This window comes from Pundamilia nyererei, unplaced genomic scaffold (genome assembly GCF_000239375.1).
Source record: "Pundamilia nyererei isolate P.nyererei 1_Seehausen unplaced genomic scaffold, PunNye1.0 scaffold00182, whole genome shotgun sequence".
In the NCBI taxonomy this organism is placed as follows: Eukaryota; Metazoa; Chordata; class Actinopteri; order Cichliformes; family Cichlidae; genus Pundamilia; species Pundamilia nyererei.
Window position 1 is genome coordinate 154,101 of NW_005187583.1, and position 9,992 is coordinate 164,092.

Consider the following 9,992-nt stretch of genomic DNA (forward strand, 5'->3'; position numbering starts at 1 on the left):
GTGTGTGTGTGTGTGTGTGTGTGTGTGTGTGTGTGTGTGTGTGTGTGTGTGTGTGTGTGTGGGGCTAACCTGCCAGGTGCTGAGACCCTGGAAGAAGAAATACAGCGCAAAGCCCCACACAACCGCCGTGAAGAGAATACACACCAGCGCCAGACACTTGATTCTCTCACCGCTCCGCAGCTGAGCACAAACAGAAAACTGTGAGCTCCAAAGGTCCCAAACATGTCTGCTACTTTCTCCTGGTGCTTCTCACATGCGCAGAGTTACTAAACACACAAACCTTCATGATGATATAAAAGGCAAAGTAGAGCAACAGGTTACAGATGGCGATGGCCAACAGGTACGAGGCAAAGTCGTTGGGTCTCTGTATGAGGCCGTAGGCAGCCCTGCAGAGAGATAGCGAGATACACATCACCTGCCTCCTCTGCACTCTGCTGATTTAAATGAGCTGGAAAGACAGTTTGTTTTACTCACAGAGACCAGTTGACTATGTTCCCCATCACAAGCAGAACCATGCGGTCCTGAAAGACATACACCGGCGGAAAAATGATTAAAAAGCAGGTCATCAGGACTCACCGATGCCTTTTATTGCTCTCTGCAACTACCGGTCGTTAAGATAAGATAATAATTGAGTTACCAGGTAAAGGCAGAAGGACCTGCTACCTTATGCAATACACTGATACTGGATTTTCTGGCCGTTACTCACAATGTACATCGGCCCGCTGCACTGCCTGATGCAGTCTGTGTAGATGACGTAAACTATCCTACGCATGATCCCAGCGTCTGATACGTGAACACACAGAGAGGAAGGAGAGAGAACAACAAGGATTATAAGCTGCTTTATTTTATTAGAATATCCCAATAAGTGGATTTAAATATTAGTTACTCTGATTTGCTAGCTTATGTGAGACACACGCTCACACGACAGCCTTAATATAATCCTGGACTACTTTAGTTGCAGTCAGTTATTAGTCTAAAGTGACTCATTTTAAGCCAATAAAGCCCACTGGACTGAGTTTGCTTTCTTTCTGTGATCTTACTGAGCCTCCATCGACCCATATAGTAGAGCTGTGTGCTGAGCAGCAGCGTGGCCAGAATGTGGATCACAGAGAAAACAATCCAGAAGGCTGTGTTGTCTCTCCCAAATACCTGAGAAAAAAAAAAAGCACAGCACAATGATTATTAAGAAATCCGTGTTTTTAGACCATAAAGCATAACTCAGGTTTTGTATTGTGTGTGTGTGTGTGTGCACTTACCACTCCCAGCACAGAAAAGAAGATGACAGCAGCGAGGCAGGCGTAAGCGGTGTAAGCGCTCGCGTTGATGTCCGGGTGTCTCTTCTGATAGAGCTTCAGCATACACAGTCCAGCAATCATGTACATGAAGGAGGTGTCTGCAGGGAGGAGAACAACTCAAATGTACCGCATGCAACTTGAACTTTTTTCAGCCCAGGACTCAAAGTAAACAGACAGAGAGACAAAAAATAATGCATTCACAAATTTTACAGCCAGCAGAAACTCAAGAAACTGGCTGAAGCAGTAAAAATGTAACCGCACAAAGAACTGATGCAGACTAAAGCCAGGAAACCTCATCTTCCTTTGAAGTGACAGCTGCTTAAAGCCAAAACTCTCTTCAGACTACTGATCCTGACAAAGGTAAAAACAACTGTAACCATGTCGAGTCTGAGTAAGGACACAATCGTTCTTACCAAACTGGAAGTTGGTGTAGTTGGGACAGACGTGGTAGCAGGCACTGAGCAAACCCTCCATCATCAGAGCAGTTCCCATGGCATAGAAGAGGCCAAAGTGCTTTGGGATACCGCACTCCTGAAGGAGGAAGAGACAACCTGATAACTAAACTACCGCTGTCAATCATCATCATCATCATCTAAATCTTTAAAAACACATCTTCATGACAAATGACTACACGTTTGTCAGTGTGCGTGTGCCTCACCAGCGCGTTGACGTCATGCCGCTCCAGAGCACGATTTTGGGCGAGGTCTCTCTTGAGGACGATGAGGAGAAAGAGGAGCCCCAGCATCACGTAACCAAGGTTACTGAGGATGTTGTTGAAAGCGCTGTGTGGAATTAGTTAATCGTTACTTTACGCGGGTTAGCTGATGACGTTGGACATGTTAACACACTGTGCTCGACTGCAAACCTTAGAGCTCCGAGCGGGTGGGCGCACAGGAAGTTGTAGTAGCAGATGTCCTGGTTTCCTGTAACATTGACAACCTGTGGAGAACAGAGATGCACACGTCGTATTAGCGAGCTGACGGCTTATCGGAATCTTTTTTTTAAAAAAAGTGTCGCCATGCTTTATAAAATCATTGTTACCGTTTGATAGGTGATGACCAGCTGGACGACTGGCAGGGCGTAAAACACAGCAATCGTAGCAATGTTCCTGAAGAGGGTACAATTATTACTTTCAGCCACTCACAACCATCAGATCTGCAGCACTTCATTAATAATCAGTAATATTTTTTAATGTTTCATATAATGTCAAACTATGGCTTGGTTAATTCACTGTGAATTGATTTGGCTTAGATATAAAAGAATATCATGTTTCTTATCATGGGTGCAACAAGAGAACTCACCAGAAGTAGATTTGGTACTTCTTGCTGAGGATCCTCTTGTCTTTGCGGGCCAAGTCAGCCACGTACAGAAATTTCTGTAAGAGGAAGAAGAGAAGACTTTATTACTTTATTAAAGTCTGGATGAAGAAAGCATTAACCTCGCCTAATTAATGTTCAAACTCTTTACTGCTGACAAGTTTTTTAAATTTGTGACTCTGGTTTAGAGGTTTAATATAACGAAGGAACACATTATTAAATTGTCTCTGTGCACTTGTTTCATTTGAGCTCAGTATGAGAATATCTGCTGCCCTGCTCTTCGTTTTACACTGTGTGTGCGCATGTGTGTGAGCTCAGAGCTGGCTTTTATGGAAGGGAATGATGCTTGATGGCTTTGCTAAACCAGAAAGACCATGAGAAAATTTTGTCATTGGTCAGTGAGAAAAATACTTATGAGCCCCTGAAACGAGACCCAGGAAGTGGTTACAGGAAGATGTGATAGATTGTCTGAAGCAGTTAGAACAAGACAATGCTACTGACCGGACCTCATACCACAGGCTATACCCAGGAGAAGCTACACCAAGTCTGTATGTTTACTGAAGACACATAAACAGGAGGTAGCTCTAAGACCAATTGTCTGTATGATCAACTCGGTCACCTATAACATCTCAAAGTTTCTGGCTTCGACCCTCAACCCGCTGAACGCCACATCCAGAACAGCTTGGATTTTGTTGAGAAGGTGAGAGATGGCATTATGGAGGCAGATGAAACAATGGTCTCGTACGATGTTACATCTGTCTTTACTGAAGCAGTGAAGGTCGTTTGTAAGAGATTACAGGATGGTTCACTACCAAGTCACTGGTTCAAGTACGTGGGTGACATCTGGGTGAAAATCAAATCTCAGTATTCAAGGTTTGACTCTCATCATCCACTGGAGCATAAATTCTGTGTCATCAGGACACCACAACACAGCCCAAACTCCATCCCCACAGACAGCAGCCAGGGAAGCAAAAGAACATTATACCAAGAAGGCCCTGAGTAAATGTGGTTATCCCAACTGGACATTTGTCAAAGCTGGGAAGGCACCTAAAGAAAGCTCCAGCCGATCCAGGAGAGGAGAACAACTGCTGCTTAAGCGAAAACCCTTAATGATCCGTACGTGTCAAGAGTATTGGAACAGTTGAGACGCATTTACTATAAACATTGCATCTCTGTAGCTTTCAAACCCCAAAACACACTGCGCTAAAAGTTGGTCCACACCAAGGATCGGGTCCCTCGGGACAAACGGAGTAATGTAGCATACGCTGTTAAGTGCCAGGAGGATTGCCGTGATTTACACATGGAGGAGGAAACCAAACAACCTCTGGCGAAGCACATGGCACAACACAGGAGAGCTACCTCCAGGACTCTGCAGTCTATTCACACCTACAGGCCAGTGGACACTCTTTCAATGATGAGGACACATCTTGGACAGGGAGGAAGGCTGGTTTTGAGCGCGGAGTCAAAGAGGCCATTTACGTGAAAAAGGAAAGACCATCTCTGAATCGAGGAGGGGGCCTAAGGGTGCATCTTTCACCATCTTACAATGCTGCGATTGCAGCCATTCCCCAACTCTCTGTGAATGGGACTCATGGCAACTGATCAACAGCCACTGATCATAAACCATTGATCAGTGGCTGTTGATTTGTGAATGACAAATTCCATATTAATGATCAAGAAACTGACCTCACAGCACATTGTTCATTCAGTGGGGCTGGTTTCAGTCATTGTGCATAGGTACTGTTTATAAGGTTGGGGAAACCGAAGAAGTCACATGGATGAGTGACAATACATTTCTCCCCCTGAAAACGCCAGATGATCCAGATGAACAAAACCAAGTTTTTAGGATGCTGCTCGAGTTTTAAAGACCCGGCTGGGGTTTAAACTCTCAGAGATGTAGCGAAACTTGGCAAATATTTGACAAAAATGGAAATGAGAATGTTTGTTATCAAAGAAAAAAAAAAAAAGTTATGCCTCCAGTTTCCAGTTTGGCTCACCATCTCCACAGATGAATCCAGCAATCTGTTAGTGACCAAACAGATCAGATGGACGTTTTTGTTCTAGCACCCTGAGGTACTAGAGGTGAGGACTACTTTGCACATTCACAGATCTTTTCATTCTAAATAAGCCAGATGTGCAGAAAGCCACATCTGTGCCATTCTGAGGCAGGAAAAATGATTTTCACGTACCTTTGTGCGAACAATGTTCTTGTCGGAGTGTATGTCATCCAGTGTGTCATAGTCATCCTCCTCAATGGAGCTCAAAGACTCCTGCCTGCTCCGTGCGACACTTTCCAGCGATCGCTCTGATTGGAGGAGGGAAGAGCAAAAGAGAGTCATTCTGTCTAGTGGAGGCACAACGTGAGCAGGCAGACCGACGACTGGATTTAAGGGAGTTGCAGGCTGATGCAAAAAGGTGATCCAACACATCGCACCTTTCAAAAATTATCTTCAATTTTCAAAATGATTAAATAGATGACCAGAATGATTTTTTTTTTGGTCAGATGATCTTTGCGCTGATGAGATCACCGTCGCTGTTCATTTGAGTGCCATCAGTGGAGAGAAGTGGCCACTTTCCCGGCCTCTTAACTCCACTGATATTTGATTGACATGGTGGCTGATTGGTTTGGGGTGCTGATTCGGCTAGTTATATGGTAGCGTGTCACCGATGCGGATGGCTATGTAGTGAAGGTGATTGAGGATTGGTCGACGTTTGAAAGGCTCCTGTCCTAATGAACAAAGACACACAGAAAACCAGTGAGGGTGTGGAGCTGCTAAGAATCCATGTGCAAGCCGCTCTGCAGAGTGGGCCAAAAAAACAAGAAAGAGGGAAAAAAGGACGTGTGAGTCTCTGTTTGCTCATACCCATGTATCCATAGTTGTTGTCAGTTGAAGTGGCGCTGTCGGTAATGGCCTCTGAACTCATTGTGCTGCCGTTGTCGGCTGAGGAGGAGATGACTCTTCGTTCATTGGCAATCAAACAATGACATCACAAAGACTAAATGTTTTTTTGCTTTTTTAAATACTCACCAAATGAGCCATATTCATTTGGTGAGGCTGGAGTTTTTCCTGTAAAGACACAAACTTTCAAAAATCCAAGAAAGGATACACGCTCCCAAATGCTCACATGCACAAACAAGCGGCACTACGATCAACGTTTAGTTAGTATCCTAACACTGCACAATGATCACTGTGTTAGTCAGGAAAACAGGGAGGTGAGGCGGACGCAAACACCTGAAGGAATCCAGTGAAAAAATGCAATTCCTTAAATTCTTTTCTGGCTGGGGGCAAAAAAAAGTTATTAATCTCCAAAAGTGTGAAAGCTGAGAAATGAGATGCAGTGAAGAGGATTATTTCAAAACTAGTGGTTTAAAATCAAACAGTGGCAGCAACTACTGCAGTGGATAGATACAGATACACACTGGGAGGCAGCCAAAAAAAGCACATCAGCAGCGCTTGCATTCATCTTAGCGCCTTCATGCTTTTAATGGGAGTGCTGCTGAAAATATGCTCACGTGTTTCTTTAGCTCAAAGCCATAACGCTGTGAGGACTACAAAAGGATAACACTATTACAAACACAGGCAAAAGAAGCTAACAAAGACCCATGTGAGTGCATATCTGTATCTCTGTAAAGCCAGAAAAGCCTCAGAACAGAGCCACGTTTATGTCCATGAAGCCCTGCAGCCGAAAACGTCTCTTTCTCTTCTTTGTAGGGTAAAGTATGGAAGCTACTGCATGCAGAGCATCTGCAGACAAGCAACACAGACTGAGAGAGGGCAGCAAGTGCACAAGGGGAGTAACTGTGTCTGTATACCGTCGCTGTTCTTCCCGAGCAGAGAGGCTGAATGGCAGGGGGGAGAGAAAGATACACGTTCAGTACACGCTTAAACATTCAGCTCTGAGATAAAAGAGTGGCAAACAGCTGTGGGACTGCATGATCAGTCCAGTTTAGGATCACATTTACTCTGGTATTTAATTAACAGAACAGAACAAGCTTGCTGGTTTGTGGTCAGTGCACACTGCTCCTAATGGGCCGGTCCATCAGAGCTAGTTGCTGGGTTACCTGTCTCAGCAGGTGACATGTCGGCAGGATTCAGAAACACATTTCTCCTCTTGTTCAGTCTGCAGAAATAGAGAGGGGGGAAAATGCAAATGAACACAATTTGTATTCAGTGCAGTGTCATTCCTGCAGTGCAGATCTACTCTGACAATATGACGTCCGACCTCGTGGGTTGAAACGTGGGCTGGAGAGGGACTAATTGATGTACAGGAGGTTGGAAATTAGTTGTTGTTTTTCCAACCAAAGTGCAAAACTTTCTGTCATTTTCAGGCAGCTACAAGTTACCGTCTGCCTGCGTCTTGTTGTTGCGGTGCAGACTTGCAAAGACGGTTGTTTTGTTGCCACCCTGGCTTTTCTATTCTGTGTTTCGGGTGAAGACTTTGGTTAACAGTTGCATCTTCCTCACAGGGTTTTGCAGATGTGTACAACATAATTGCTGATTCACTGCTCTGCTTTCAGTTCAGTGAAATTCAACAGCCAAAATAAATAAATACATGACAGCTAACGGTTAAGCCATTTCTGACGTTTACTGTTCAGCTCTTTTCAATTAATCAGCTATTCCTTCTGCCCACCTGCAGCTTTTTAAAAAACTCCTGCATATGCTGTTGAGTTTTGAGGTCCGTTTGGAAGGGCACACCCTAAAGCACGTACTTCCTACTACTCCGAAAACAAGCCAGAAAAAAAAGGGAGACACGATAAAAACAGAAAAAAAGATGCAGGCCTGATATTTCCTACAGGTGTGAAATCAGTTTATTTATATATGCATATGCTTGACTTTTTCTGGGTTTTGAGTATAACATAATCTAGCTTCATGCAATAGTGGAAGACAAAGATGCAGAGATGGCTTTTCTAAGTGAAGAACATTCCAACACGACCGCCGCAACTGGAAACTCTTTTGTACAAGTAGCAGATAAACAAAGCAAATGATGACTTTGCTGCAGAGGCAATTTCAAAACCTTACCGTGCACGCTCTAGACAGACACAGAGCAAGGTCAGGAGGTAGAATGAGAAGAAGATCCCCAAACAGAACAGCATTCCCATCACGTACACCTCCACTGCACGGGGGGACATATTAACTGTAAGCTAATTTGCATAGTAAAACACAACATTCTGTATCTGCTGCCAAAAAAAAACACAAATCTAAACAACACAAGCAGAGAAATCTCAGCTTCTTTTAGCACATGCTAACCCTCAGCGCTTCACATATGTAGCCATGTGACTTACAGTTGATTGCGGGTGAGACCATCACATCGAGGGCCTTGCTGCGATTGCCGGCGTCAATCAGCTGATCGGGTCTCAGAGGGTAGAAGCGCAGCGGGCCGCCGCATGCCTCGTCCTCAGTTTTTACCACCACCACCACGTAGAAACTGTTGCTGGGGAAATCTTTCCTCTAGATAAAGGCAGAAACACCTACATTCAAATCTACACCAGGATTTATCGCAACCGGTTCCAATAAGCTCTGAATTTCTGCGGGACACTACCTGCACGGTGATGGCACCTTTTTTTGTCATAGTCTGGTACATCCCAATGAAGGCCACGTTGTTGTCAAGGTCGTAAATGGGGCACTGAATGGAGACAGTGAGAGAGGGAGAAAAAAAAACTGAATTAGATGTGAAAAAAGAAAGATTCAGATGGATCGTTTCAGAAGTAAATAAGAAAACATTTTTGAACAGCAAGAAATCAGCTGTGGTATCCACTGTGATGCCCTCATGTGGTCCCAGAGTGCTACTGCACGCTGACCACTGAGGCTGAGGGAGGGGCCTCTTGAGGGCTGCTGCAGCACAGCTGAATGTGTGCTCTGGATAACTGTACCTGGATGTCCTGGATGGACATGACAGAACAGGGGAAAGTCATGTCCGAGTTGACCTTGACGATCACAGTATCCACCCCGTCTTGGAAGACATACTTGAAATACTGAGAGAAAAGGAGAGGGAAAGAAGAGGACAACAGTCAGCGAGGCAGTTTTCAGAAAGATCGACTTGAGGATGGCGTTTTAATTGCTGACAGCACAATAAACCATTAAACCAATACGTCACCCCATGGTCCATTTGCACAATTTAATAAGTGATATGTTACTGAGAGCCTCCCACTCCAGGTTCTCAAAAGGTTTTATCCAGTTCAGTTGTAGCCCTCGACTGCAGAGCACCTCACGCATACAAATGAGCTGACCTGATAGCTTACAAGCACAGACTGGGAGAACAAAGCAAAGCTGATGCAGAAAGCAGACTGTCTTAAAAGAGGTCAGAGACTGACAACGTCTTCATCAAGTGTCAAAAGAAAGTCATGGAGTCATTTGCCACAAGCTGATCTCCGTTTTCAAATAACATACAGTCGTGTGAAAAGTAAGGTTTTCACAGGATTGGCAGTTTTGAGCATAACTCAGTATAACTCATAAGTTATACTTATAAGTTATACTTTCAGCATAACTCATAACTGCTGCTATGGGAATGAAGAGTGTAAGGAGGAGCCAGGTGCTGATAATCAAACACACTTGATTGATCGGTCATCAGCAAGTGTGAGCACCTCTGTAAAAGCAGAAGTTTTGGCAATTTGCTGCTCCGGAGCATCAATAGGTAAGTTAACAATATGTCACCATCTTCTCAGGAGTGGAAATGCCAAAAAATTCACCCCAAGGTCAGACCGTGCAAAGCTTAAAGAAACTGCAAAAAACCCAACAGCGACATCTCAGACGCTACAAGCCGCAGTTAAATGTTAAAGTTCATAACAGGACAATTAGAAAAAACTCAAACTGGAACAATGTCCTTTGAACAGACGAGACTAAAGTGTAGATGCTTATCCATAACGCACAGCACCACGTTTGGCGCTAACCAAGCTTATCAGAACAAACATCTCAGACCAACCCCGAAGCACGGTGGTGGAGGGGTGATGGGTTGGGTTTGTTTTGCAACCACAGGACCTGGGCTCCATGCAGTCATTGAGTTGACCACAAACCCCTCTGTTTACAAAAGTATTCGTGATTCAAATGTCAGGATACCAGCGTGAGAGATAAAGCTTGGTCCAAACTGGGTCACACAATAGGACAACAACCCCAATCATAGCAGCAAATCTAGAACAGAATAAACAGCTAAAAAAAAGAAAAGAAACAAGGTGTTGCAATGTCCAGACCTCAACCTGACTGAAAATGTGAAGGAACCTGGAGAGAGCTCTGCATAGATCAGCAACAAACTCACTCCATGACAATACTGATAAAGTCATACAGAAAAGAATTACTTCAAGTTATTGCTGCCAAAAGCCAACTGTAAGCTACTGAATGACAGGTTTTACTTCATTCTTTTTCATAGGACTGTATAGATCAGGGGT

The 9,992-nt window shown here is 44.2% G+C and overlaps 1 protein-coding gene across 1 annotated transcript in view; it reads right to left on the reverse strand.

Moving 5' to 3' along the window:
* Window positions 1–9,992, reverse strand: part of sidt2 (SID1 transmembrane family, member 2) — a 17,608-nt gene that overhangs the window by 1,068 nt on the left and 6,548 nt on the right. The window contains exons 6-25 of the mRNA XM_013914272.1: window positions 8,484–8,585; window positions 8,153–8,236; window positions 7,896–8,061; window positions 7,633–7,726; window positions 6,675–6,733; window positions 6,426–6,452; window positions 5,641–5,679; window positions 5,476–5,553; window positions 4,801–4,916; window positions 2,597–2,670; window positions 2,337–2,403; window positions 2,161–2,234; window positions 1,954–2,077; window positions 1,709–1,826; window positions 1,257–1,393; window positions 1,041–1,149; window positions 707–783; window positions 475–521; window positions 281–386; window positions 64–180 (exon numbers count right to left, since the gene is read on the reverse strand). Coding sequence (XP_013769726.1) covers window positions 64–180; window positions 281–386; window positions 475–521; window positions 707–783; window positions 1,041–1,149; window positions 1,257–1,393; window positions 1,709–1,826; window positions 1,954–2,077; window positions 2,161–2,234; window positions 2,337–2,403; window positions 2,597–2,670; window positions 4,801–4,916; window positions 5,476–5,553; window positions 5,641–5,679; window positions 6,426–6,452; window positions 6,675–6,733; window positions 7,633–7,726; window positions 7,896–8,061; window positions 8,153–8,236; window positions 8,484–8,585 — 1,815 coding nt within the window. The remainder of the gene's footprint in view (window positions 1–63; window positions 181–280; window positions 387–474; window positions 522–706; window positions 784–1,040; window positions 1,150–1,256; window positions 1,394–1,708; window positions 1,827–1,953; window positions 2,078–2,160; window positions 2,235–2,336; window positions 2,404–2,596; window positions 2,671–4,800; window positions 4,917–5,475; window positions 5,554–5,640; window positions 5,680–6,425; window positions 6,453–6,674; window positions 6,734–7,632; window positions 7,727–7,895; window positions 8,062–8,152; window positions 8,237–8,483; window positions 8,586–9,992) is intronic.